Source organism: Macaca thibetana, chromosome 20 (assembly GCF_024542745.1).
Source record: "Macaca thibetana thibetana isolate TM-01 chromosome 20, ASM2454274v1, whole genome shotgun sequence".
Classification (NCBI taxonomy): domain Eukaryota; kingdom Metazoa; phylum Chordata; class Mammalia; order Primates; family Cercopithecidae; genus Macaca; species Macaca thibetana.
Window position 1 is genome coordinate 35,171,236 of NC_065597.1, and position 26,229 is coordinate 35,197,464.

General features: G+C 49.1%; 5 protein-coding genes and 1 pseudogene across 10 annotated transcripts in view; 3 read left to right on the plus strand and 3 right to left on the minus strand.

Moving 5' to 3' along the window:
* The window catches only part of LOC126943899 (metallothionein-1E-like), a 374,938-nt gene that overhangs the window by 346,252 nt on the left and 2,457 nt on the right, over positions 1-26,229 (plus strand). The window contains exons 1-3 of one of the 6 annotated variants that reach the window (XM_050773123.1): positions 11,654-11,878; positions 12,471-12,536; positions 12,880-13,104. The exons of 2 other annotated variants lie outside the window; for them this stretch is intronic. In XM_050773123.1, coding sequence (XP_050629080.1) covers positions 11,755-11,878; positions 12,471-12,536; positions 12,880-12,971 — 282 coding nt within the window. In that variant the 5' untranslated portion in view covers positions 11,654-11,754 and the 3' untranslated portion in view covers positions 12,972-13,104. Of the gene's footprint in view, positions 1-11,564; positions 11,879-12,470; positions 12,537-12,879; positions 13,105-26,229 lie in introns of those variants that run through there. 3 more of the 6 variants (XM_050773125.1, XM_050773122.1, XM_050773124.1) reach the window with 3 other exon arrangements.
* The window catches only part of LOC126943920 (metallothionein-2), a 170,442-nt gene that overhangs the window by 135,286 nt on the left and 8,927 nt on the right, over positions 1-26,229 (plus strand). The window lies entirely within an intron of this gene.
* LOC126943930 (metallothionein-1-like) lies at positions 2,755-3,987 on the minus strand. The gene is made up of 3 exons (XM_050773176.1): positions 3,960-3,987; positions 3,360-3,425; positions 2,755-2,846 (listed from the first exon to the last, which is right to left on the minus strand). Exons 1-3 carry the CDS (start codon positions 3,985-3,987, stop codon positions 2,755-2,757), a joined length of 186 nt encoding a protein of 61 aa, XP_050629133.1.
* Positions 8,697-10,053, minus strand: LOC126943914 (metallothionein-2-like). Its single transcript, XM_050773160.1, has 3 exons — positions 9,938-10,053; positions 9,272-9,337; positions 8,697-8,929 (listed from the first exon to the last, which is right to left on the minus strand). Exons 1-3 carry the CDS (start codon positions 9,963-9,965, stop codon positions 8,838-8,840), a joined length of 186 nt encoding a protein of 61 aa, XP_050629117.1. The 5' UTR covers positions 9,966-10,053; the 3' UTR covers positions 8,697-8,837.
* On the plus strand, positions 16,998-18,240 carry LOC126943931 (metallothionein-1-like; annotated as a pseudogene).
* On the minus strand, positions 24,792-25,831 carry LOC126943916 (metallothionein-2-like). The gene is made up of 3 exons (XM_050773162.1): positions 25,518-25,831; positions 25,345-25,410; positions 24,792-25,023 (listed from the first exon to the last, which is right to left on the minus strand). Exons 1-3 carry the CDS (start codon positions 25,543-25,545, stop codon positions 24,932-24,934), a joined length of 186 nt encoding a protein of 61 aa, XP_050629119.1. The 5' UTR covers positions 25,546-25,831; the 3' UTR covers positions 24,792-24,931.

Here is a 26,229-nt window from a genome sequence, read left to right on the forward strand (position 1 = left end):
TCTGAGAAATGCATTGTTAGCTGATTTCATGGTTGTGCAAACAGTGTAAAGTGTATAATAACAAACCTAGATATTATGGCCTACCACAGACCTAGGCTATGTGATATGGCTTATTGCTCCTAAGCTTCAAACCTATACAGCATGCTACTCTGCTGAATACTGAAGGCAATTATAACACAGTGGTATTTGTGTATCTAGACATAGCTAAACATAGAAAGATACAGTACAATTACCTTATAACCTCATAGGACCACCATCCTATATGTAGTGCATCTATAACTAAAATGTCCTTATACAGCACATGATGTATTATTATATTCTGCCCCTTTTACAGGGCAGGAAACTGAGCCACAGAGGGGTTGTGTCACCCAGGTATACGTGATAATACATCTGGGATTGGCACTAATATAGGCTGACCATAGGATAATTCCCTCAACTACAACCCTATGTCACCCTGTCAGGTGACACATGAGAACACTAACTCTGTCACAGAGGCACAGGGGGAAGAGTGCTTAGCTGGCAGTCAGAGCCTCTGCATAGCTGTATGTCCTCTCTGGGCTTCAGTTCCCAGGCTATCAAGTCAGGGGCACAATTGGGCTAATTAACCATGGGCCCTTCCAGCTCTGGAATGTGAGGGACTGGGTTTAGCATCCATGGACAGCATGATCTTCCACTACGGCGAGGGCATGAGGACACCCACAGCATAGATTCATTCATGCCTCTACTTCTGAACTGTGTGACCTTGGGGAGATTGTTTAACTCCTCTAGAAAACAGTACAACTCCTCTAGAAGACAGCACCATCTCACCAAACCCTGCACATTCACTGTGTCTCTGGTTTGTATGACAATCAAATGACTTGAAAGGTGGGAAAGGCTTGTTCTTTGAATGCTGGAGCAGTCTCTTATCCCAGAGAACTGGTGCAGGAGGTCATCCACATGCCCTTGAGACCAGAACAGCAAGACTCCAAACCCATCTCCAACTTCAGTCCACTTAATACCTGCAGGCAGATGGGCCTTTTCCAAGGAGCTTGATGGGAGCTAACAGGATTGTCTGTCTAGAAAGTCCAGTTGGAGAAATGATTATAATAGCATTGTTCATTAAGCCCTAGGCCACTAGTACCAGGCCACTGTCCCATTTGATCTCTGCATGGAAATATAATCTCCTGTATACAGATGAGGAAATCGAGGCTCAGAGAGGTTAAGCGACTTGTGCAGGCTACACAGCCCGTAAGGAGTGAAGTGGGCTGTGAACCCAGCTGTGTAACACCAAAGCCTGCACTTGGCCCAGGCTCCCTTCTGAAATTCCCTCTTCACAAAGAGCACCTGCAGCCCATCTAGGGCTTGACTCCTGGGCCACCTGTCTCATCTTCCCTGTGATTGAACCACAAATAACAATTCCCTGAGCAGATAGCTGGAGGGACCAGCTGTCGGTAGCAATGATCAGTCCTCACCCTTCTCAATGCACACCACACCCCTTCAAACTACAGAATATGCCATCACCCCTGCAGAGGCCGAGTCAAATACCTCACCTGGGAGCCCCAGTTGCTATCTATAGTCAGCTTGCCAGGACAATGCTGGACACTTCGCTCCACCTCCCTATTCACTGTGCTGGCCTGGAGTAAACAAGGGCTGGAATTTGAAGGAGGAGACTGCAGCCTGACCTTGGGAGAAACTTCCAAAGATTCGGAGCCGAGTCAGAACAAGGAGCTCTCAGGGGTAGTGAGAGTTCCATGAGTGACATGGGGCAGTTCAGGATGGATAGTTCCTTTTGGGCATGTCCAGGCCAGCACTGCTGAAGGTGAGTGATCCACACACGAGAGTCAGTCTATACACCGTTCCCAGTGTGAAATACACACCCTAGGAGAAATATGCAATGTTTGTACATTTTTATTTTTCTGGTTTTTATATATTTATTTAAATATAGTCATATATTTTGTCTTTCATGTATTATTTGTTTTTCATATATATTATTTTATTTTCATATATTTATATTTATTAATAATTTTCCTGCTGAATATAAAAAAGTAGATTTTGTTTTTAATTTCATACTAATTCATTTTATTTCATTTTCCCAAAGCTTAGGTCTGTTGCAGATGCCCATACCATTATGTCTCTTACATGTATACTGCTTTTTTTTTTTTTTTTTGAGATGGAGTTTCCCTCTTGTCACCCAGGCAGGAGTGCAGTGACGCAATCTCAGCTCATTGCAACCACCGCTTCCTGGGTTCAAGTGATTCTCCTACTTCAGCCTCCCGAATAGCTGGGATTACAGGCACCTGACACCACTCGTGGCTAATTTTTGTATTTTTAGTAGAGATGGGGGAGTTCATCACGTTGGCCAGGCTGGTCTTGAACTTCTGACCTCTTGTGATCTGCCCACCTCGGCCCCCCAAAGTGCTGGGATGACAGGTGTGAGCCATGATTCCTGGCCTACATGTATAATGCTTTTACATTTTTTAGCTGAGACAGGTAATGTGATTTGCCTTAAGGCACTCAGTGTGTAAGGTGATAGGACCTGGTACCAGCACCCATGAGTCTGGACTCTCAATGCAGTCCCTCATCCCAGCTCTGTTGGGTATCAGGTCACTTTTGTCCAAGGCACACAAAATAAAACTGAGCCAGAATAAAGTCATTTATTATCATTAGCATATTTCATATAAAAAAAAAACCAAATGTACTAATGGGTCAGTCTTGTATGGAAAGCAATTCCGGGTTCGTACACTTTCTACTTCCGGGAACAGAGCTTTCCCTACATCAGGCACAGCCGCTGCACCTGTCAGATGTCCCTTTGCAGACACATCCCTGGGCACACTTGGCACAGCCCACAGGGCAGCAGGAGCAGCAGCCTGGGCAAGAAGGGGAGAGGGACAGGTCACAGCTGACTTAAACAGGCACCTCTCTGCCCCAACAGCGGGCGTGGCTCAAGCTCACATCGAGACCCGGAGGAGCCTTCTCTGTCAGGAGACAATGGTGGATCTTTGCAGTGAGAGCCTTCCTATGAAAAACTTGCTCAGCCCCACTGAGCCAGGACAGGGCAGAAGACTGGATAGGCAGTGACTGGGACTATGCGGACAAAGGAAGGACAATTCACCAGGACCATACACTTCAGTGAGGAAAGTCTTCAAGAATCAGGTCTATGGTTGGCCGGCTGGTACATTCTTGTGACCTCAGTTTCCTCATTGTTAAGAATGAAGATTGGTTGGGAATCAACCATCTCTAATGTTCCTCCAGCTCTGATCCTGAATCCGTTTCAGGGGATGTGGGAAGCTAGTGATGAGCCTGCTCCTGCCTGCACAATCTGAGATCCCTCCTCTCACTCAGCCCAGCCCCGAGATTCTCAGGGAAGGCCCGACATTCACTCTTCTTGCAGGAGGTGCATGTGCACTCTTTGCATTTGCAGGAGCCGGCACAGGTGCAGGACCCACCTGCAAGGAAGAGAAAAAGGCAGTGAGCAGTGAGTGTGGTGCCGGGTTAGGAGCAGGCCCTCAGCATCCTCCTGCTCAGTGCACGGGAAACCTGGTACCTTGTTCTGCTCAGGCACACGGAAGCCCAGCCCCATCTTTTCTCCACACAGGCTGCGATGGGCAGGCGCCCTCCTAATTTTACTCCACAAGGCCTTCTGTCAAGAATCCCTTAGAGGCAATGCTTCCTGCCTCCCATCCACCTCAGGCAGCTCTAATGCTGGACAGAGCACTGGGTCCTAGCCCAGGACCCCACTGGCTATCTGGGTGACCTGGCAGTTTTGAGCCTCAGTCTTCTCAGAAATGGGAGGCTCTGGGAAGATGGCAGCGTTCTAAGTGGTGATGAAGGCCCTTGACGGGGAAAAAGCACAAGAAGTGCAAAGTAAAGGAGTTCACTTTAGGAAGAGCTCAAAATGCACCTCCCTCCTGCCCTGGGGACATTCTATCCTCTGGAATGAAAATGGAGATCCTAAGGCCTCGAAACCAGGTATCTCTTACCAGTGGAGCAGGAGCAGTTGGGGTCCATGAGGAGGCGAGGTGAAGCTGGAGTTCCAAGGGAGAGGCTAAGAAGCAGTGGGGCAGGTGGGAGGCGTGGTGGATTCTAGGAACCGGGAGTTCAATTATAGTTAGAGGAGGGGGCCGGGTGCAGAGCACCCCCTCCCCCACCACCACACGGAATCCGCGGGGCCGGTGGTCTGGGGTGGGCGGTACGCAGTAGGCGGTTCGGGCGCACAGTCCCCTGAGTGCAGCTTGGTGGGCTCCCTGGGTCCGCCCCTTTGGCGCCCGCTCGCAAGGGAGGGGCTGTGCTGCCAGAAGTACTCCGTCCCTGCCACCCTGAGGGCCATTTCCCATTCCTAGGTGGTCGCGCTTTCCCCAACCCTTTCTCTCCTCTTGCCCCGCAGGGTCACCATCAGCTTCGACTCTCCCGGGTCCGTGCGCAGCTCCATCCTCGTGCTCACCTTCTTCATTGGCTGGAGCGGGGAGCAGAGCGAGTGAGCCTTGCGCAGATGAACGGCAGTGGAGGTGACTTTTGCTTTTCCCTCGCCCTCCCCCTGCATTGCCTGTACCTCTTCCTACCTAGGACCCCCAAACTCGTTGCCTCTGTATACAGAACATGGCGACCACGGGTCGGCCTCTCTCTCTTCCCTCCATGCTCCTCCTCTGAGGTGATGGCGGGCACACTTGTCAGTGTCCTCCTTTTCATATAGTTCTCTGGGACTACCCCAGGCCTACCGGCCACCCCACTGCAGGATGGCAGTTTTAAAAATGAGGGATGTCCTCCAAAGAGGATGACTTTAGGTGACATGCAGACCCTGCTTTCAATCAAGGAGAGAAGTGGATATTTCTCTTCAATGTTCTTATCGTGTAACATTTAGAATGAGACAGACCTCTTTAAATCATTCATTGTTTGAACACTCCCAACAATCCTAATGGGAAATACTATTTATGAACCCGTTTTACTAATCTGACAACTATAACAAAAAGTTTAAGTAACTTGCTCAACATCGCAGAGCTGAAAACTTGTCACTGATTTGAATCTAGCCAGCCTCTTTTTTTTTTTTTTTTTTTTTTTTTTTTTTTTTTTTTTTTTTTTTTTTTGAGGCGGAGTCTGGCACCCTTGCCCATACTGGAGTGCAGTGGCCCGATCTCGGCTCACTGCAAGCTCCGCCTCCTGGGTTCACGCCATTCTCCTGCCTCAGCCTCCCGAGTAGCTGGGACTACAGGCGCCCGCCACCTCGCCCGGCTAGTTTTTTTGTATTTTTTTAGTAGAGACAGGGTTTCACCGTGTTAGCCAGGATGGTCTCGATCTCCTGACCTCGTGATCCGCCCGTCTCGGCCTCCTAAAGTGCTGGGATTACAGGCTTGAGCCACCGCGCCCGGCCTGAATCTAGCCAGCCTCTTAAGAGAAGGTGTCCAAGATCAAGCCTTCCTTGGGCCCAAGTTTGTTGTCAGCACTTCTCTATTGAGGGATTTATTTATTTATTTATTTTTTGAGAAGGAATCTCCCTCTGTCAGCCAGGATGCAGTGCAGTGGCGTGATCTCAGCTCACTGCTACCTCTGTCCCCAGGGCTCAAGCAATTCTCCTACCGAAGCCTCCAGAGTAGCTGGGATTACAGGCGTGTGCCACCATGCCCAGTAATTTTTGTATTTTTAGTAGAGACCGGGTTTCACCATGTTGGCCAGGCTGGTCTCGAACTCCTGACCTCAGGTAATCTGGCCTCCTCGGCCTCCCAAAGTGGTGGGATTACAGGGGTGAGCCACCGTGCCCGGCGTTTTCTGACTATCTTCTAGGTGTGGAATAAAACTGATTTTCATTTTCCCTGGTGGAAAAGTGTTTGCTTTAAATAAAAAATAATATTCAAGAAAATATCAATCACTTCAATGTTTTATGTTAAGTAAAATATAGTACTGTGAGTGCAGAAATGAGATTCTTTTTTATCTGACATGAGGCATGAAACCTTACTTATATCTCTATGTCCCTAGAGTTGATTAATATTATATGGGAAGAGCAAATGTCCCTTTTGATCACAGGACACATGTTCATGTAGTAGATGAGAATAACAGGATACACAAATGAGAGTATCTGGCCTGGCTGTTTTGTCTGTGAGTAAATAAATATCCCCCATGCTATATGTAATGAGGAAAAAAAAAAAGGAGCAGTTAATGTTATAGATGACTCGCCCCTGGCCAGGTGCCATTTTAAGTTCCTTACATGAATCAAAACTTTCAATTTTATAAACCAGATATTATTATACTCCAGCTGATGAGACTGAGACACAGAGGTTGTGTCACACACATAGTGGCAGAGGTGGGATTCATACTCATACAGTCTGACTGCAGCATCATGTCCTTACCCCGTGCTCTATGCCACCAAGTCAACACAAAGATGAGGACGCCGAATGTCTGGCTGGAGGCAGCAGTGGAAGCACGTTGAGTTAGCGATCAGATCCCTGTGCATAGCCGTGACCTCTCTGGGCTTCAGTTGCTACCTCTCAAGCCAAGAGCAAACTTTGTTCATCTCCAACGTCCCTTATAGCTTTGAACTGAGACGGACAGGGCTCGGCATCCAGGGATGGCATGATCTGCCAGCTGTGGACAGGGCCAAGGCCTGCTGTACCATAGGTTCATTCATCCCTTTCCTTCTCAGCTGTGTGGCATTGGGCAGGTTGTTTAATTCCTCTGAAAGATGACTCAAGCACGCCAGCCCCTGAATATTTTTTGTCCCTGTCCTGAAGCTTGTGACTTTCATTCAACAAGTTGCATGAAAGTCAAATGACATGAAGAATGGGAAAGGATTGTATGTGTGTTCAAATGTTGGGGCAGTGTCTTATCACAGAGGACTTTCTGCAGGAGGACATCCACACTCCTCCTGGCACTGGGTCAGCCAGGGATGCAACCCCTCCACAGCATCCCATCCATAGCAATGCTTCCAAACCAATGAGCCTTTCTTCAAGAGCAAGTTAGGATTTAACAATATCTTTTTCCAAGAAAGTCAGTGCAGAGAGAATGATCATAATCACTATTGCTTATTAAAACCTAGGCAGCTGCCAGGCCACTCTCTCTCTGTTTTTTGTTTTTTGTTTTGCTTTGTTTATGTTTTTTGTTTTGTTTTGTTTTGAGATAGGGTTTTGTTCTGTTGCCCAACCTGGAATACAGTGGCGCGATCTTGGCTCACTGCAACTTCTACATGCTGAGCTCAAGTGATCCTCCCTACTCAGCCTCCAGAGTAGCTGGAACCACAGGTGTATGGCATCACGCCATCTAATGTTTGTAATTTTTGTAGAGACGGGGTTTCTCCATGTTGCCCAGGCTGGTCTCAAACTCCTGGGCTCAAACAACCTTCCCACCTCTGCCTCTCAAAGTGCTGGTATTACAGGCATGATGAGCCACTGTGCCTGGCCCACTCTCTCATTTAATCCCTGCATTGAGAATAATCTCCTTTCTACAAATGAGGCACTAGATGCTCAGAGAGTTTGGGTGACTTGCCCAAATCACACAGCTAGTAAGTGGTGGAGTGGGCTGTGAACTAGGACTGCCTGACAACTAAAACTATGCCCTAGGTGTTGGCTGCCTTCTGAAATTGCTTCACAGGAAAGCAGCAGGTAAGTGTGGTCCTGACTTCTAGGCAAGGAGACTCACCTTCCTCCTTAGGGATTGAACATCAAATAGCATCCCCCCGACAAATGGAGGGACTAACTTGTCATCAATAAGACATCCAGGACTCTTTCCTTCCTGAGGAACATCACCACACTCAGACAGTTGTACAATCTGCCATAGCTGTGTTCTGAGAACTTCAGTAAATAAAGTATTAGCAATTGTGGAGATGATGAAATCAAAAGCAAAATTCCAAAATAACTTCATCTGCAACCCACAATCACAGTGTCTTGCCAGGAGCATGCTGGTTTGAAATAGTCAAGGGCTGGAGCTTGAAAGAGGAACAACGTCAGCCTGAACTTGGGAGGAATTTCCAAAGATTCAGAGCCAAGTTCCAACAGGGAGCTCTCAGGGTTCAGCGAGTGTCCTGAGTGTGCTGTCTGTGACGCTGGCTAGGCCAAGCCTGATGGTTCCTCATGAGAATGTCCTGGCCTGTGCTGCTGAAGGTGTGTGGTCCACAGTGGGGCCAGTCTGCTGTTTCCAGTCTGCAATACAAATCATCCATGAACATATGTACAGAGTTTGTAAATCTTCCATTTTTCTGTTATTTGTGTATTTATTGAGTTTTTTTGTGTGTAAAATGTTACAAGTGGGTTCTATATTTTGTGTTTCGTTATCTTCATAATTAATATTGCTTTATTTACAAAGGTTTAGATCTGGGATGGATAGAAAATGAAAACTGTCTCTTCGCCTTGGAGTGTGAGAAGCCCCGTGTAGGATTCAAGCAACTCAGGCATTGGAATCCACCCACTGTGGTCACTTTCAAGCCTAAAATCTGCTGAGGAACTGAACTTGGTCAGGGAAACCTGAGAATAAACATGAGGAATGGAGAAGTCCCTATGCCACATTTAACATGATTGGAGCTGATCGCGTATGTCTCCATCCTCATATGGAAGCATGATCCGGCACAGTGCAGGTGCATTTTACAGAAGATGGAGGTCTGTGATGTAACTGGGCTTGCCTGAAGGCACTCAGACTGTTAGACGCTCACATTTCCATCCAGAGTCCAGTCTCTAATCTCCCAGTTCAATCTCCCACCCCAGTCCCTTATTCCCAAAAAATACAACAGGAACCAGAACCAGAATCAAGTCTGTGTTTAATTATTATTCACATATTTCACAGACAAAAGGAATGTAGCAAATGGGTCGTGGTTGTAGAAAACAAAATCCTGGATTTTACGTGTCATTCTGTTTTCATCTGACAGCAGGGCAGTCCCGACCTCAGGCGCAGCAGCTGCACTTCTCTGATGCCCCTTTGCAGATACAGCCCTGGGCACACTTGGCACAGCCCAGGGGGCAGCAGGAGCAGCAGCCTGGGGAAAAAGGGAGACAGAGGTCGCAGCAGACTTGACCAGGGAGCTCCCTGTCCCAACAGCAGGCCTAACTTGAGCTCAAACCCCAGCACCCGAGGATCCTTAGTTCAGGATGGTGTGGCTTTGTCAGGAGACAATTGGTGGATGTTGAGGTGAGTCTTCCTGTGAGAGACTGCCCAGCCCCACGGGAGCCCTGGACAAGGCAGAAGACTGGAAAGGCAGTGATGGCCTAGAGGGACAAAGGAAGGCCAGTTCCCCAGAAGCACACACTCAGGGCCAACCTTGGGTTCCCTCCCAACCTTAGCCACAGCCCCAGATTCCTGGAGATGGCCCTGCACTCACTCTTCTTGCAGGAGGTGCATTTGCACTCTTTGCACTTGCAGGAACCAGGGCAGGCACAGGAGACACCTGCAAGGAAGAGCAAAAGCCAGTGAAAGGTGAGTGAGATGCAGAAGGTACAGCAGTGGGTCAATGAGTGTCCAGTGTCCCTTCGTCTGTGCAGGGCCAGCCCTCAGAGCTCCTTTCCCACTCAGCAGAGGAAGAGAAACCCCTTCATGCTGGGAAGGCCAAACACCCTCCTGTTTTTATTCAAAAGGAAAGTCCCAGGCTCCAGGTCCAGCCCGGGAAGACTACAACTTCGACATTCTGTCAAGAACCCCGAAAAGGCAATGTCCCCTCCTATCCAATGCCTCCCATCCAATCCGGCGGCTCAGAGCCTGGTTAGAGCATTGAGGCTCAGCCAGCAGTCTCCTGACCAAGGGGGTGATGTGGAGCAGGACAGCCTTGAGTCTCAAGACCCTCAGCTCTGATATAGAGGCACAGGGAGGAGGGCAACTGCTCTCAGGAGCTTGGCCAAGAGGAAAGAATAGGAAAGAATCTTTCTCAAGGAAGAATAAAGGAGTCACCTTCAGCTCAGATCGCAAAACGCGACCTCCTCAAACCCAGGGACACTCTCTGTGGTGTCTGGGAATTTGGCATTCCAAGGCACAGAACCCGGGCGTCCCTTACCAGCGGCGCAGGAGCATTTGGGGTCCATCGCAACCTGAAGCGAGACTGGAGTTCCCAAGCGAGAAGGGAAGAGGGAGTGGAACACGTGTAAGATGTGGTGAAGCGCAACAGTTGGCGGCTCCTTTTGTAGTCAGGGGTAGGCGCCGGGAGCAGAGACCCCGCCCCGCCCTTGCACCGGACCAGCTGAGTCCAAGCCACCAGTAGTCCTGGGCTGGGCTGTGTGCAGCAGAGGTGCCGGGCGCAAAGCACCCTGAGTGCAGGTTGGTGCACACCGCTGGCCTCCGCCTTTCGCACCGGCTCGCGCCGGAGGCGTTGTGCACCCGGATTAGCTGCTGCTTTCACCCTGCCCGGTCTGCCCAATTCCTTGAGATTACCTGCTACTCCCCCACCCTTGGCGTTCCGCACGGCCCGAGACCCTGACCTGCGTGCGCCCCACACCCCTAAGCCTGCCCACCCCCTTGCCAACAGTTAAGCCTTGCAACCCCAGTCTCTTGTTCAACTGTCTGGATTGGCGGGAGCAGGGAGCATAGCAAGGGAGTAGTGTGCAAAGGACAGGCGGAGGATGCGACCTTCGGATCTCTGGCACTGCCTGTCCCTTTCCCCTTCCCCTCCTCAGTTCTTGTGCCACGTTTCTCCTGTGCACAGCTACTCGGAAGACACAAGGCCCTGTCTCCCTCCCATCAAAGTATGCTTATTCATATCCCTCTATGTCTCTGTTTTGCTTCTAGGACTGACCTTGATGCTTGGTTTTGTTTAAAGATTTCAATCAGTGAAGAGATGAACATACCTAGGCCATAGGGAAACTTCATCACTGACCTCTCTCCCTTGAGAAGCTGACAGGATTCACACCCAGCAGTGCCACTTCCCAGCCCCCTGACCCTGGGCTAGTGGCTTGAACTCCTTGTATTGTCATTGTCCAGATTAGGAATACGGGTTCACGAATAGAACTCATGTCCATTTAGGGTTGCTGTGAGAGTTCAAAGATAGAAAGTGACTAAATGGTCAAACACGGACCTGTGTAATGTAGAGTAATAGTAATATGGAAGGAAAAATAACCAGCTCTCTTGCTTTCTAATTTAATGCAGGATCTTCATATCACCTTCAATGATCCCTCTTCTGGGGACATCTCACACATTCAAAACTGCCATCCTGTAGTGGGGTACCTGGCTAGGCTGTGGGGAGACCCTGGAGAGATTTATGCAAAGGAGGACCTGGACAAATGTGGCCCATTCAGCCCCTCAAGAGTGGAGAATGGAAGAGAGTGAGGCAGAGCCCTGTGTCTTCTGTGTTGCTGTACACAAGAGAAATGTGGCCAAAGGACTGAGGTAAGAACCGGGACAGGGCAGATAAGGCCAGAGATGTGAAGTTTGCACCCTTGGCCTGCCTTTGCACACTACTGCCTTGCTGTGCTCCTTGCTTTGTCAGATCCAGAAAGTGGAGCACAAGACTGGGGTTACCCTCGACTCCAGGAAAGACTTAGCTATCGACTTGAGACCTGGGCGTTGGTGGGGGTGGGGGGAAATCCAGAATACTGGGGTAGGCGGAACGACAAGGGGCGGGTGTAGCAGGCAACTTCAGGGAAGCTGGAAGGCCCGGTAGGGTGAGAGAAGCCGCGCACCCGGGTGCACAGCGCCTCCCTCGCGAGCCATTGCGAAAGGGGCGATCCTGCGGTGTGCACCCAGCTGCGCTCAAGGAACTTGCACCTTGCCCATCTGCTGCGCACAGCCCAGCCCAGGACAGCTGGCGGTGCTGACTCGGCGGGGCGGGTGCAAGGGCGGGGCGGGGCGTCTGCGCCCGGCCCCCTTTCTTGACTATAAATGCAGCCGCTGGCTGTTGGGCTCCACCACGCCTTCCACGTCCACCACTGCCTCTTCTCTTCTCGCTTCGGAACTCCACTCTTGCCTCCTGTTGCAATGGACCCCAACTGCTCCTGCGCCTCTGGTAAGGGGCGCCCGGGTTCTGCGCATTGGGATGCCGAATTCTCAGACATCATGGAGAGTGTCCCTGGGTTTGAGGAGGTCTTATTTTGCGATCTGAGCTGAAGAGGACTCCTTTATTCGTCCAGTGCTTTCCTTTGGCCAAGCTCCTGAGAGCATGTCCCTCCTCCCTGTGCATCTGTGTCAGAGTTGAGGGTCCTGAGGCTCAAGGCTGTCCTGCTCCATGTCACCCGGTTGGTCACAGGGCTGCTGGCTAAGCCCCAGCTCTCTAACTTGACTCTTAGCAGCTGGATTGGAATGGAAGCATTGGGTAGGAGGGGACATTGCCTCTTCTGGGTTTAGGACAGAAAGTCGAAGTCGCAGTCTTCCTGGGCCATATAGGAGCCTGGGACTTTCCTTTGGAATACAAATAGGCGGGTGCTTGGTTTTCCCAGCACGAAGGGAGAGGACATGGCCCTTCTCTTCCTCTGCTCTTAGTGGGAAAGCAGCTCTGAGGGCTGGGCCTGCACAGAGGAGGGGGAACCGGACAATTATTGACCCACTGCTGCACCTTCTGCATCTCATTCACGCCTGCCTGGCTTTTTCTCTCCTTGCAGGTGTCTCCTGCACCTGCCCTGGCTCCTGCAAGTGCAAAGAGTGCAAATGCACCTCCTGCAAGAAGAGTGAGTGCGGGGCCATCTCCAGGAATCTGGGGCTGTGGCTAAGGTTGGGAGGGAACTCAAGGCTGGCCCTGAGTTCATGCTTCTCAGGAACTGGCCTTCCTTTGTCCCTGTAGGCCATCACTGCCTGTCTAGTCTTCTGGCCTTTCCAGGGCTTATGTGGGGTGGGGAAGCTTTCTCATAGGAAGACCCACCCCAGTGGTACCAGTTGTCTCCTGACAAAACCATGCCATCCTGAAATGATGGTCCTCTGGGGCTGGAGGCAGGGATGGAGACAGGCCTCTGTTCGGGCAGGGAGGTCTCTGGTCGACTCTGCTGTGACCTCTCACTCTCCGTTCCTCCCCAGGCTGCTGCTCCTGCTGCCCTGTGGGCTGTGCCAAGTGTGCCCAGGGCTGCATCTGCAAAGGGGTGTTGGACAAGTGCTGCTGCTGCGCCTGATGCTGGGACAGCCCTGCTCCCAAATATAGATTGATTAGTAAAATCCAGGATTTTTTGCTTTTTTGATACAACCTTGACCCATTTGCTGCATTCCTTTTCCTGTGAAATATGTGAATCATAATTAAACACTTAGACTTGATTCTGGTTCTGGTTCCTGTGTGTTTTTTGGAATAAGGGACTGGGGTGGAAGATTGAACTGGGAGTTTAAGAGACTGGTCTCTGGATGGAAATGTGAGCCTCTAACAGTCTGAGCACCTTCAGGCAAGCCCTGCTAACTCACTGAGCTTTATCTTCCACAAAATGCATCTGCACTGTGCCGGATCATATGGGGACAGGCAACGTACACGATCAGCTCTAATCATGTTAAATGTGGCACAGGGACTTCTCCATTCCTCATGGTTATTCTCAGGTTTCCCTGCCCAAATTCAGTTTCTCAGCAGATTTTGGGATTGAAAGTGACCACAGGAGGTAGATTCCAATGCCTGCGTTGCTTGAATCCTACACGGGGCTTCTCAAACTCCCTGGTGAAGGGACAGTTTTCATTTCCTACCCAGCCAGACCTACACCTTTGTAAATAAAGTAATATTAATTATGAAGATAATGAAACACAAAATACGGAACCCATTTTTTACATGTTACACAAAAAAATCAATAAGTACATACAGAAATAACTAAAAAATGGAAGATTTAGAAATTCTGCACATTTGTTCATGGATGATTTGCATTGCAGACTGGGGACAGCAGACACAGTCCACGACATTCTCATGAGGAACCATCAGGCTTGGCCTAGCCAGCGTCACAGACAGCACAGTCAGGACACTCGCTGAACCCTGAGAGCTCCCTGTTGGGAGTTGGCTCTGAATCTTTGGAAATTCCTCCCAAATTCAGGTTGAGTTTGTTCCTTTTTCAAGCTCCAGCCCTTGACTACTTCGAACCAGATACTCCCGGCAAGATGCAGTGTCAGCATGGGTTGCGGGTAAAGTTATTTTGGAATTTTCATTTTGATTTCATCATCTCCATAATTAATATTAGTTTATTAACAGAAGTTCTCAGAACACAGCTATGGCAGATTGTGCAGCTTGCTGAGCGTGGTGATGTTCCTTAGAAAGGAAAGAGTCCCTGGATGTCTTATTAATGACAAGTTAGTCCCTCCATTTGTGGGGGGGATGCTATTCGATGTTCAGTCAAGGAAGAAGATGAGTCTCCTTGCCTAGAAGTCAGGACCACACTTACCTGCTGCTTCCCTGTGAAGCGATTTCAGGAGGCAGCCTACACCTAGGGCATAGTTTTAGTTGTCAGGCAGTCCTAGTTCACAGCCCACTCCACCACTTACTGGCTGTGTGGTTTGGGCAAATCACCCAAACTCTCTGAGCATCTAGTGCTTCATTTGTAGAAGGGAGATTATTCTCAATGCAGGGATTAAATGAGAGAGTGGGCCGGACACAGTGGCGCATGCCTGTAATGCCAGCACTTTGGGAGGCAGAGGTGGGAAGGTTGTTTGAGCCCAGGAGTTTGAGACCAGCCTGGGCAACATGGAGAAACCCCGTCTCTACAAAAAATACAAAAATTAGATGGCGTGATGCCATACACCTGTGGTCCCAGCCACTCTGTAGGCTGAGATAGGAAGATTGCTTAAGTCCAGGATATAGAGGCTAGCCAAGATTGTGCCACTGCACTCCAGGCTAGGCAACAGAACAAGACTCTGTCTAAACAAAAACCAAAACCAAAGCAAACAAAAAAAGAAAATGAGACAGTGGCCTGGCTGCTGCCTAGGTTTTAATAAACAGTGGTGATTATGATAATTCTCTCTGCACTGACTTTCTTGGATGAAGATACTATTAAATCCTAACTTGCTCTTGAAGAAAGGCTCATTGGTTTGGAAGCATTGCTCTGGATGGGATGCTGTGGAGGGGTTGCGTCCCTGGCTGATCCAGTGCCAGGAGGAGTGTGGATGTCCTCCTGCAGAAAGTCCTCTGTGATAAGATGCTGCCCCAACATTTGAACACACATAAAATCCTTTCCCATTCTTCATGTCATTTGACCTTCAGGCGACAAGTTGAATGAAAGTCACAAGCTTCAGGACAGGGACAGAAAATATTCAGGGGCTGGCGTGCTTAAGTCGTCTTTCAGAGGAATTAAACAACCTGCCCAATGTCACACAGCTGAGAAGGAAAAGGATGCATGAACCTATGGTACGGCTGGCCTCTGGCCCTGCCCACAGCTGGCAGATCATGCCATCCCTGGATGCCAAACCCTGCCCATCTCAGTTCAAAGCTATAAGGGACCTTGGAGATGAATAAATTTTGCTCTTGGCTTGAGAAATAGGAACTGAAGCCCAGAGAGGTCACAGGTATGCACAGAGATCTGACTGCAACTAAATGTGCTTCCACTGCTGCCTCCTAGCCAGACTTTCAGTGTCCTCATCTTTGTGTTGACTTGGTGGCATAGAGCAGGGGGTAAAGACATGATGCTGAGGTCAGCCTGCATGAGTGCAAATCCCACCTCTGCCACTATGTGTGTGACATAACCTCTGTGTATCAGTCTTATCAACTGAAGTATAATGATATCTGGCTTGTAAAATTAAATGATTTAATTCATGTAAGGAACTTAGAATGGTGCCTGGCAAGGGGTGAGTCATCTACAACATTAACTGTTGCTTTTTTTTTTTTTTTTCTCATTTTACATAGCTTGGGGGTATTTATTTACTCACAGACAAAGCAGCCAGGCCAGATGTGCTCACTTGTGTATCCTGTTATTCTCATCTACTACATGAACATGTGTCCTGTGGTCAAAAGAGACGTTTGTTCTTCCCATAAAATAGTCATCAACACTAGGGATACAAAGCTATAAGCAAGATTCCATCCATGCCTCATGTCAGATCAAAAACAGTGTCACTTCTGCACACACAGTCACTGTATGTTACTTAACGTACAACATTGAAGTGATTAATATTTTCTTAAATATATTTTTATTTAAAGCACACTCTTTTCCAGCAGCAAAAATGAAAATCAGTCTTATTCCACACATAGAAGACAACCAGAAGTATAAATGTGTTGTATGTCTGTGTATATATATTACAGTTATAGATTGCTTCTGTCACAGCTCATGGTTTAGCTTGTGGCTTGACATTGTTTAAAAGATGTCCAGCAATAGGGAAATGCTGATGACAGTCCTGGGCCAAAGGAAGGCCTGATCATGGACACTTTCTCTTGAGAGGCTGGCTAGATTCAAATCAGTGGCAACTTTTCCATTCTGTGATGTTGAACAAGTTACTTAAAGTTTATGTTATAATTGTCAGATTAGTAAAACGGGTTCATAAATAGTATTTCCCTTTAGGATTGTTGGGAGGGTTCAAAGAAACAATGATTTAAACGGGCCTGGCAAAATCGAAATGTTATATGATAGCATGGAAGGAAGAGAGAGAGGCTGACCCGTGGTCGCCAGGTTGTGTGTACAGGGGGAAGGAGTTTGAGGGTCCTAGGTGGGAAGAGCGACAGGCAATGCGGGGGGAGGGCGGGGGAGAAACAAAAGTCACCTCCATGGCCACACATGTGCACACGGCTCACTCTCTCTGCTCCCAGCTCCAGCCAATGAAGAAGGTGAGCACAAGGATGGAGCTGCACACGGACCCGGGGGACGCAAAGTTGGTGGCAAAGGTGCAGGTCGGGGGATGGGGATAACGCGACTACCTGGAAATGGAAAATGGCCCTTAGGGTGTCAGGGGCCCCACGTACCTCCGGCAGCACAGCTCCTTCTGCGCCAGCAGGCGCCAAAGGGGCAGCCCTCGGGGGCCCACCAGGCTGTGCTCGTGGGATAATGCGCCAGACCCGCCTACTGCGCACATCCCAACCCAGGACGCCAGGCGCCGCGGATTCCGCGTCAGGGTGGAGGAGGGTGTGCTCTGCACCCGGCGCCCTTCTCTACCTGTAAATTGATCGCCGGGTTCCTAGAATCCACCACGCCTCCCACCTGCCCCACTGCGTCTTCCCCTCTCCCTTAGAAACTCCAGCCGAACTTCGACTCGCAATGGACCCCAAGTGCTCCTGCTTCACTAGTAAGAGATACCGGGTTTCGAGGCCTTAGGATCTCCATTTTCATTCCAGAGGATAGAATGTCCCCAGGGCAGGAGGGAGGTGTATTTTGAGCTTTTCCTAAAGTGAACTCCTTTGCACTTCTCGTGCTTTTTCCCCGTCAAGGGCCTTCATCACCACTTAGAACGCTGCCATCTTCCCAGAGCCTCCCATTTCTGAGAAGACTGAGGCTCAAAACTGCCAGGTCACCCAGATAGCCAGTGGGGTCCTGGGCTGGGACCCAGTGCTCTGTCCAGCATTAGAGCTGCCTGAGGTGGATGGGAGGCAGGAAGCATTGCCTCTAAGGGATTCCTGACATAAGGCCATGTGGAGTAAAATTAGGAGGGCGCCTGCCCATCGGAGCCTGCGTGGAGAAAAGATGGGGCTGGGCTTCCGTGTGCCTGAGCAGAACAAGGTACCAGGTTTCCCGTGCACTGAGCAGGAGGATGCTGAGGGCCTGCTCCTAACCCGGCACCACACTCACTGCTCACTGCCTTTTTCTCTTCCTTGCAGGTGGGTCCTGCACCTGTGCCGGCTCCTGCAAATGCAAAGAGTACACATGAACCTCCTGCAAGAAGAGTGAGTGCGGGGCCTTGCCTGAGAATCTCCGGGCTGGACTGAGTGAGAGGAGGGATCTCAGATTGTGCAGGCAGGAGCAGGCTCATCACTAGCTTCCCACATCCCCTGAAACGGATTCAGGATCAGAGCTGGAGGAACATTAGAGATGGTTGATTCCCAACCAATCTTCATTCTTAACAATGAGGAAACTGAGGTCACAAGAGGCACCAGCCGGCCAACCATAGACCTGATTCTTGAAGACTTTCCTCACTGAAGTGTATGGTCCTGGCGAATTGTCCTTCCCTTGTCCGCACAGTCCCAGTCACTGCCCGTCCAGTCTTCTGCCCTGTCCTGGCTCAGTGGGGCTGAGCAAGTTTTTCATAGGAAGGCTCTCACTGCAAAGATTCACCATTGTCTCCTGACAGAGCGCACCATCCCAAACGAAGGCTCCTCCGGGTCTCGGTGCAAGCTTGAGCCAGGCCCGCTGTTGGGGCAGAGAGGTGCCTGTTCAAGTCAGCTGTGACCTGTCCCTCTCCCCTTCTTGCCCAGGCTGCTGCTTCTGCTGCCCCGTGGGCTGTGCTAAGTGTGCCCAGGGATGTGTCTGTAAAGGGACATCTGACAGGTGCAGCTGCTGCGCCTGATGTAGGGAAAGCTCTGTTCCCAGAAGTAGAAAGTGTACGAACTTTCTACTTAATTGTTTTCCATACAGCACTGACCCATTAGTACATTTGGTTTTTCAAAAATAAAATAATAATAAAAGTTGACTTTATTCAGGCTTGGTTTTATTTTGTGTGCCTTGGACAAAAGTGACCTGATACCCGACAGAGCTGAGATGAGGGACTGCACTGAGAGTCCAGTCACGTGCATGCTGGTACCAGGTCCTATCACCTTTCACACTGAGTTCTTTAAGGCAAATCACATTACCTGTCTCAGCTAAAAAATGTAAAAGCATTATACATGTAGGCCGGGCATCGTGTCTCACACCTGTAATCCCTGCATTTTGGGAAGCAAAGGTGAGTGGATCACCTGCGGTCAGAAGTTCAAGACCAGCCTGGCCAATGTGATGAAACCCCCACCTCTACTAAAAATACAAAAATTAGCCGGGAGTGCTATCAGGTGCCTGTAATCCCAGCTATTCTGGAGGCTGAAGCAGGAGAATCACTTGAACCTGGGAGGCAGTGGTTGCAATGAGCCGAGAACGAACTGCTGTACTCCAGCCCGGGTGACAAGAGCGAATCTCAAAACAAACAAACAAACAAAAAAACACACCATTATACATGTAAGAGATGTAACGGTATGGGCATCTGCAACAGACCTAAGCTTTGGCAAAATGAACTGATATGAATTAGTATGAAATATAAAAACAAAATCCACTTTTTAAACTCAACAGGCAAATTATTAATATAAATATATAAAAATAATACGTATGAAAAACAATACATATATGAAAAATGAAATATATGATTATAGTTAAATAAATAACATAAAAATAAAAGAATTTACAAACATTGCATATCTGTTCGAGGGTGTGTATTTCACACTGGGAACAGTGTGTAGACTGACCCTCATGCGTGGATCACTCATCTTCAGCAGTGCTGGCCTGGACATGCCCAAAAGGAACTATCAGTCCCGAACTGCCCCATGTCACTCATGGAACTCTCGCTACCCCTGAGAGCTCCTTGTTCTGACTCGGCTCCGAATCTTTGGAAGTTTCTCCTAAGGTCAGGCTGCAGTCTCCTCCTTCAAATTCCAGCCCTTGGTTACTCCAGGCCAGCACAGTGAATAGGGAGGTGGAGCGAAGTGTCCAGCATTGTCCTGGCAAGCTGACTATAGATAGTAACTGGGGCTCCCAGGTGAAGTATTTGACTCGGCCTCTGCAGGGGTGATGGCATATTCTGTAGTTTGAAGGGGTGTGGTGTGCATTGAGAAGGATGAGGACTGATCATTGCTACCGACAGCTGGTCCCTCCAGCTATCTGCTCAGGGAATTGTTATTTGTGGTTCAATCACAGGGAAGATGAGACAGGTGGCCCAGGAGTCAAGCCCTAGATGGGCTGCAGGTGCTCTTTGTGAAGAGGGAATTTCAGAAGGGAGCCTGGGCCAAGTGCAGGCTTTGGTGTCACACAGCTGGGTTCACAGCCCACTTCACTCCTTACGGGCTGTGTGGCCTGCACAAGTCGCTTAACCTCTTTGAGCCTCCATTTCCTCATCTGTATATAGGAGATTATATTTCCATGCAGAGATCAAATGGGACAGTGGCCTGGTACTAGTGGCCTAGGGCTTAATGAACAGTGTTATTATAATCATTTCTCCATGTGGACTTTTTTTTTTTTTTTTTTTTTTTTTTTTTTTTTTTTGAGACGGAGTCTTGCTCTGTAGCCCGGGCTGGAGTGCAGTGGCCGGATCTCAGCTCACTGCAAGCTCCGCCTCCCGGGTTTACGCCATTCTCCTGCCTCAGCCTCCGGAGTAGCTGGGACTACAGGCGCCCGCCACCTCGCCCGGCTAGTTTTTTGTATTTTTAGTAGAGACGGGGTTTCACGGTGTTAGCCAGGATGGTCTCGATCTCCTGACCTCGTATCCGCCCGTCTCGGCCTCCCAAAGTGCTGGGATTACAGGCTTGAGCCACCGCGCCCGGCCATGTGGACTTTCTAGACAGACAATCCTGCTAGCTGCCATCAAGCTCCTTGGAAAAGGCCCATCTGCCTGCAGGTATTAAGTGGACTGAAGTTGGAGATGGGTTTGGAGTCTTGCTGTTCTGGTCTCAAGGGCATGTGGATGACCTCCTGCACCAGCTCTCCAGGATCAGACACTGCTCCAGCATTCAGACAGAGAACACGCCTTTCCCACCTTTCAAGTCATTTGATTGTCATACAAACCAGGGACACAGTGAATGTGCAGGGTTTGGTGAGATGGTGCTGTCTTCTAGAGGAGTTGTACTGTCTTCTAGAGGAGTTAAGCAATCTTCCCAAGGTTACACAGTTCAGAAGTAAAGGCACGAATGAATCTATGCTGTGGGTGTCCTCATGCCCTCGCCGTAGTGGAAGATCATGCTGTCCATGGATGCTAAGCCCAGCCCCTCACATTCCAGAGCTGGAAGGGCCCATGGTTAGTTAGCCCAATTGTGCCCGTGACTTGATAGCTGGGGAACTGAAGCCCAGAGAGGACATGCAGCTATGCAGAGGCTCTGGCTGCCAGCTCAGTGCTCTTCCCACTGTGCCTCTGTGCCAGAGGTAGTGTCTTCATGTGTCACATGGCAGGGTGACATAGGGTTGTGGTTGAGGACATTATCCTATGGTCAGCCTGTATGAGTGCCAATCCCAGATATATCATGCCGTATACCTGGGTGAAACAACCTCTCTGTGGCTCAGTTTCCTGGATTGTAAAAGGGGCAGAATATAATCATACATCATGCGCTGTATAAGCACGTTTTAGTTACAGATGCACTACGTATAGGAAGGTGGTCCTATAAGGTTATAAGGTAATTGTACTGTACCTTTCTATGTTTAACTACATCTAGATACACAAATACCACTGTGTTATAATTGCCCTCAGTGTTCAGTACAGTATTATGCTGTACAGCAGAAGCAGACGAGATATGAATGAGGAGCATTTGATGGCAACTTTCTGTGTCTGGAAGTTAAACTGATTCTTTTTCCAATAGTGGTTAGGAGCTTGCTTTTTGTATAAATATATCTAAGGGAATAGGAGTCATTTGAAACAGAAACATTACATCACATATTGGTGCAGGTGATCGCAGTACTGGCAGGCATCCTTCCAATTCTGTTATGGGGACAGGGACTGTCTTGCTCATGGCTCTATATTTCTGGTGTGAATCCCTATTTTGTGGGAAGAGTGTAGGACCCTGTCAGGGCCACAGGACAGTGCTCATGTGAGTGATGAGTCAGACAGAGGACACCAGGGAGGGACACCAGGCCTGGCTTTTTTTTTTTTTTTTTTTTTTTTTTGCCTGGAGTAAAAATGTCATCTGTGCTATCGTCTGAGTCTGTTTGGGAGGCTATAACCAGATAACATAGACTGGGTAATTTGTAATACCAGAAGCTTGTTTCTGTCAGTTCTGGAGGATGAGGTATAAGGCCAAGTCACCAGCATATTTGGAGTCTTGTGAGGGTCTTATTCTTCTTCTTGGGCCCTCACATGGTGGCAGGGGTTAAAGAAGACGTTTCTTCGGGCGTCTTTTATTAAGGCTCTAGTCCCACTCATGAGCGCGTTGTCCTCTCAGTGTAGTCACCTCTAAAATGCATCACCTCTTAAAAGCAACACACTAGGAATCAGAATTCAACACATGAATTTTGGAAGGGTACACGCATTCCGGCCCTAGCAGCCATGATTGACACTAATGAAATCGTAGCTAATGTTGTAGAGCACTCACGATGTACAAGGTAGCATTCTAAGTTCTCTACATACACTAAATCATTTACTTTTATGAAACTATCCCTATTACACTCATGTATCACTTAATAATGGGAATACATTCTGATAAACCCATCTTTAAGGAGTTTCATCTTTGTGCAGACATCACAGAGTGTTGATTAGGTAGGATGATGACCTACTACGCACATAGACTACACATAGATTATATGGTGTGGCCTATTGCTCCTAGGGTTCAAAGCTCTACAGCATGTTACTGAATATTATATGCAATTGTAACACAATGGTAAATATTTGTGCATCTAAACATAGCTCAACATTAAAAAGTCCAGTAAAATGTCCTTATTATAACCTTATGGGACCATCATTATATACACTGTCTAGAGTTGGCCAATATGGTATTTTTTGGCACATGAGTACATTCTACCCCTTTACACTGCAGGAAACTGAAACACAGAGAGGTTATGTCACTGACATATAAGTGACGCTGCAGGGTTTTGCATACATGCAGGTTGACCGCAGCAACATGCCCTCAATCACAACTCTCTGTCACCTGTTCATGAGAACCATGAGGACTCTGAACCTGCCACAGAGGCAGATTGGGAAGAGCACTGAGTTGGCAGTCAGAGCCTGTGCATAGCTCTGGGTCTTCTCTGGAATTCAGCTGCCCAGCTGCCTTCAAGGGCACAGCAGGGCTAACTGGCCACGGGCCCTTCCAGCTCTGGACTGTGAGGGGCCGGGCTTAGCATCCGCTGACATCATGATCTGCTGCTATGTTGAGCACATGAGGACAGCCATAGCATAGATTCATTCGTCCCTTTACTTCTGAGCTGTGTGACCTTGGGCAGATTGCTTAACTCCTCTAGAAGACAGTACAATCTCGCCAGACCCTATACATTCAAAATGTCTCTGATTTGTGTGAAGATCAATGACTCAAAGTGTGGGAAAGGCTTGTTCTCTGTCCAAATGCTGCAGCAGTGTATCATCCTGGAGAATTTTGTGCAGGAGGTCATCCGTATGCCCTTGAGACCAGATCAACAAGAGACCCATCTTCAACTTCCAGTCCACATCATACCTCCAGGCAGATTAGTGTTACCCAAGGAGCCTGATGGGATCTAACATGATTCTCTCTCCAGGAAGCACACGTGGACAAATGATTATAACAGCACTGTTTATTAAGGCCAAGCCAGGTGCCAGGGTACTGTCACACTTAATCTCTACATAAATTTATAATCTGCTTTCTACAAGTCAGGAAATGGAGGCATAGAGAGGTTAAGGGGCTTGTGCCGGCTCCACAGCCAGGAAGGTGTGAAGTGGGCTGTGAATCTGGTTATGTGACACCGAGACTTGCACATGACCCAGGCTGCCTTCTGAATTGCCCTCTTCACAAAGGGCACCTGCTGGCAAGCATGGTCCTGACTCCTGGGCCACTTGACTCATCTTCCTCTGTGATTGAACAGCAATAGCAATTCCCTGAAGCAGTAGCCAGAGGAACCTACTGTTGGCCTAACTACCAGTCACCAGGGTGATGCCTCACTCCTTCTTGATGAACAGCAACACACCTTCCAACTGCAGAATATGCCGTGACCCCTGCATTGGCACACGACATCCTTCATCTGGACCCAGTCCTTCTCATGACTCTGCATTGCCACGATGATGCTTTCCTCCACATCCCCAGTCACTTTGCTCCCCTGAGTTAATCAAGGTTGGAATTTAAAGAACTAAAGTAGCTTAATCTTGGGAGAAACTGCCAAAGATTCAGACACAAGTCACTACAGGGAGCACTCAGGGGTCAGCGAGTGTCCTGTTGGTGACACTGTCCGGTCAGGACTGATGGTTCCTTGTGAGGATGTCATGACCACTGCTGCTCAAAGTGTGTAATCTACACACTAGGGCCTGTGTGCTATTTACAGTCTGTAGTGCACAGCATCCATTAACATATATGTAGATTATAAAGTTGTAATTTTCCTGGTATTTCTTTTTATATTGATTGAACTTTTTCCTGTTGAGCCTAAAAATGGATTTTGTAATTTTTTTATGAGGTCTCCTTCTGTCACCCAGACTGTGGTGCAATGGTGAAAACATGGCTCACTGCAGCCTTCAATTCCTGAGCTAGATGGATTCTCCTGCCTCAGCCTCCAAGTAGCTAGGATTACAGACTTGCACCACCAAACTTTGCAAAGTGTTTGTTTATTTATTTAGAGACAGGAGTCTCCCTATGTTGCCAAGGCTAGTCTCAAACTCCTGGTGTCAAGTGGTCCTCCCATTTGCCTCTCAAAATATGGGGAATATAGGTGTGAGTTATGCTGCTCAGCCAGATTTTGTATATTGAATTTAGTTTCATGATTTCCATTATTAGTATTATTTCATTTACCAAGGTTTAGGTGTGGAATGGATAGGAATGAAAAACCCCTCCTTCATCCTGGAGTTTGAGAAGCTTCGTGTAGAAGTAAATAACTAAAGAGTTTGATTCCATCCCCTGTAGTTACTTTTGAACCTGAAATCCAAAGAGGAATTGAAGTTGGACAGAGAAATCAGAGAAGAAACAGGAGGCATTCAGAATTTTCTGTGCAGCATTTGAGAATGAAGGTGGTCCTGTATCCCGGATACCCACCAATGACCTGACGATGTGCTATTCCTTTCTGCAAAAGAGGAAGCACAGTGAGGCAGCTTGGCTTGCCTTAAGGCACTTGGATTGTTAGGGGCTCACATTTCCATCTAGAGCCCAGGAGTCTGCATTCCCAGTTCAATCCCTGATCCCAGTCTCTGATTTCCAAAACACACAAGGGAAACTGAAGGCAGAATCATGTCTAAAGTGTTTAATTATCACTCACATATTTCATAGGAAAAGGAATGTAGCAAACCGGTCAAGGTGGTATAAAAAAAAAAATCTAGGTTTGTACATGTCTGGCTATTAACATCTGGGAGAAAGGCTGTCCTGGCATCAGTCGCAGCAGCTGCATGTCTCTGACGCCCCTTTGCAGACATAGCCCTGGGCACACTTGGCACAGCCCACGCGGTAGCGGGAGCAGCAGCCTGGGGAAGAAGAGGAGCGTGAGAGGTCACAATTGACTCGCCCAGGGACCTCCCTGCCCAACAGAGCCTCCAGCTCCAAAGGACCCTTAGTTCAGGATGGCATGGCTTTGTCAGGAGACAGCTAGGGAATACTTGGGGTAGGTCTTCCTATGAGAAAGCTGTCCAGCCCCAAAGGCGCCCTGGACAGGGCAGAAGACTGGAAAGGCAGTGACAAGGTATGGGCAGAAAGGAAGGCCAGTTCCCCAAAAGCATGCCTCCAGGGCCAGCCTTGGGTTCCCTCCCAACCTTAGCCCCAGACAATGGAGATGGCCCCGCACTCACTCTTCTTGCAGGAGGTGCATTTACACTCTTTGCACGTGCAGGAGCCGGCGCAGGAGCAGGAGTCACCTGTGAGAAAGAGAAAAAGCCAGTGAGCCGTGAGTGAGATGCAGAAGATACAGCAGTGAGTTAATGAGTGTCCATTGCCCAAGACACAGAACCCGGGAGCCCCTTACCAGCCGCGCAGGAGCAGTTGGGGTCCATTGCAACCCGAGGAGAGGCTGGAGTTCCCAAGCCAGAAGGGAAGAGGCAGTGGTGCACGTTGAAGGCGTGGCGGAGCCCAACAGCCAGCGGCTGCTTTTATAGTCAGCGGAGGGGGCCGGGCGCAGACACCTCGCCCCGCCCTTGCACCCGCCCTGCCCAGTCTGCCCCGCCGGCCGTCCTGGGCTGGGCTGTGCGCAATAGATGGGCCAGGTGCAATGTCCCTTGAGCTCAGCGGGGTGCACACCGTGGGACGGCCCCTTTCGCACCGGCTCGAGAGGGAGGCGCTGTGCGGCTTCTCTCACCCTGCCGGGCCTTCCCAACTTCCCTGAGGTTGCCTGCTACACCCGCCCCTTGGCTTTCTGCCTACCCCAGTATTCTGTCTTTTCCCCCACTTTCACCAATGCCCAGGTCTCTAGTCAATAGCTAAGCCTTTCCTGGAGTCGAGGGTAACCCCAGTCTTGTGCTCCACTTTCTGGATCTGCCAAAGCAAGGAACATAGCAAGGCAGCAGTGTGCAAAGGGCAGGCCAAGGGTGCAAACTTCACATCTCTGGCCTTATCCGCCCTGTCCCCGGTTCCTACCTCAGTCCTTTGGTCACGTTTCTCCTGTGCACAGCAACACGGAAGACACAGGGCTCTGCCTCTCTCTCTTCCATTCTCCACTCTTGAGGGCCTGAGTGGGCACC

Excerpts from the sequence above, each read along its gene's own strand:
- LOC126943930 (XM_050773176.1), bottom strand. The coding sequence starts at position 3,987 with ATGGACCCCAACTGCTCCTGCTCCACTG. Across the intron at positions 3,426-3,959 it reads CAACTGCTCCTGCTCCACTG|GTGGGTCCTGCACCTGTGCC; the intron begins GTAAGAGATACC and ends TCTTCCTTGCAG. Across the intron at positions 2,847-3,359 it reads ATGCACCTCCTGCAAGAAGA|GCTGCTGCTCCTGCTGCCCT; the intron begins GTGAATGTCGGG and ends CTTCTTGCCCAG.
- LOC126943914 (XM_050773160.1), bottom strand. The coding sequence starts at position 9,965 with ATGGACCCCAAATGCTCCTGCGCCGCTG. Across the intron at positions 9,338-9,937 it reads CAAATGCTCCTGCGCCGCTG|GTGTCTCCTGTGCCTGCCCT; the intron begins GTAAGGGACGCC and ends TCTTCCTTGCAG. Across the intron at positions 8,930-9,271 it reads ATGCACCTCCTGCAAGAAGA|GCTGCTGCTCCTGCTGCCCC; the intron begins GTGAGTGCAGGG and ends CTTTTTCCCCAG.
- LOC126943916 (XM_050773162.1), bottom strand. The coding sequence starts at position 25,545 with ATGGACCCCAACTGCTCCTGCGCGGCTG. Across the intron at positions 25,411-25,517 it reads CAACTGCTCCTGCGCGGCTG|GTGACTCCTGCTCCTGCGCC; the intron begins GTAAGGGGCTCC and ends TCTTTCTCACAG. Across the intron at positions 25,024-25,344 it reads ATGCACCTCCTGCAAGAAGA|GCTGCTGCTCCCGCTACCGC; the intron begins GTGAGTGCGGGG and ends CTTCTTCCCCAG.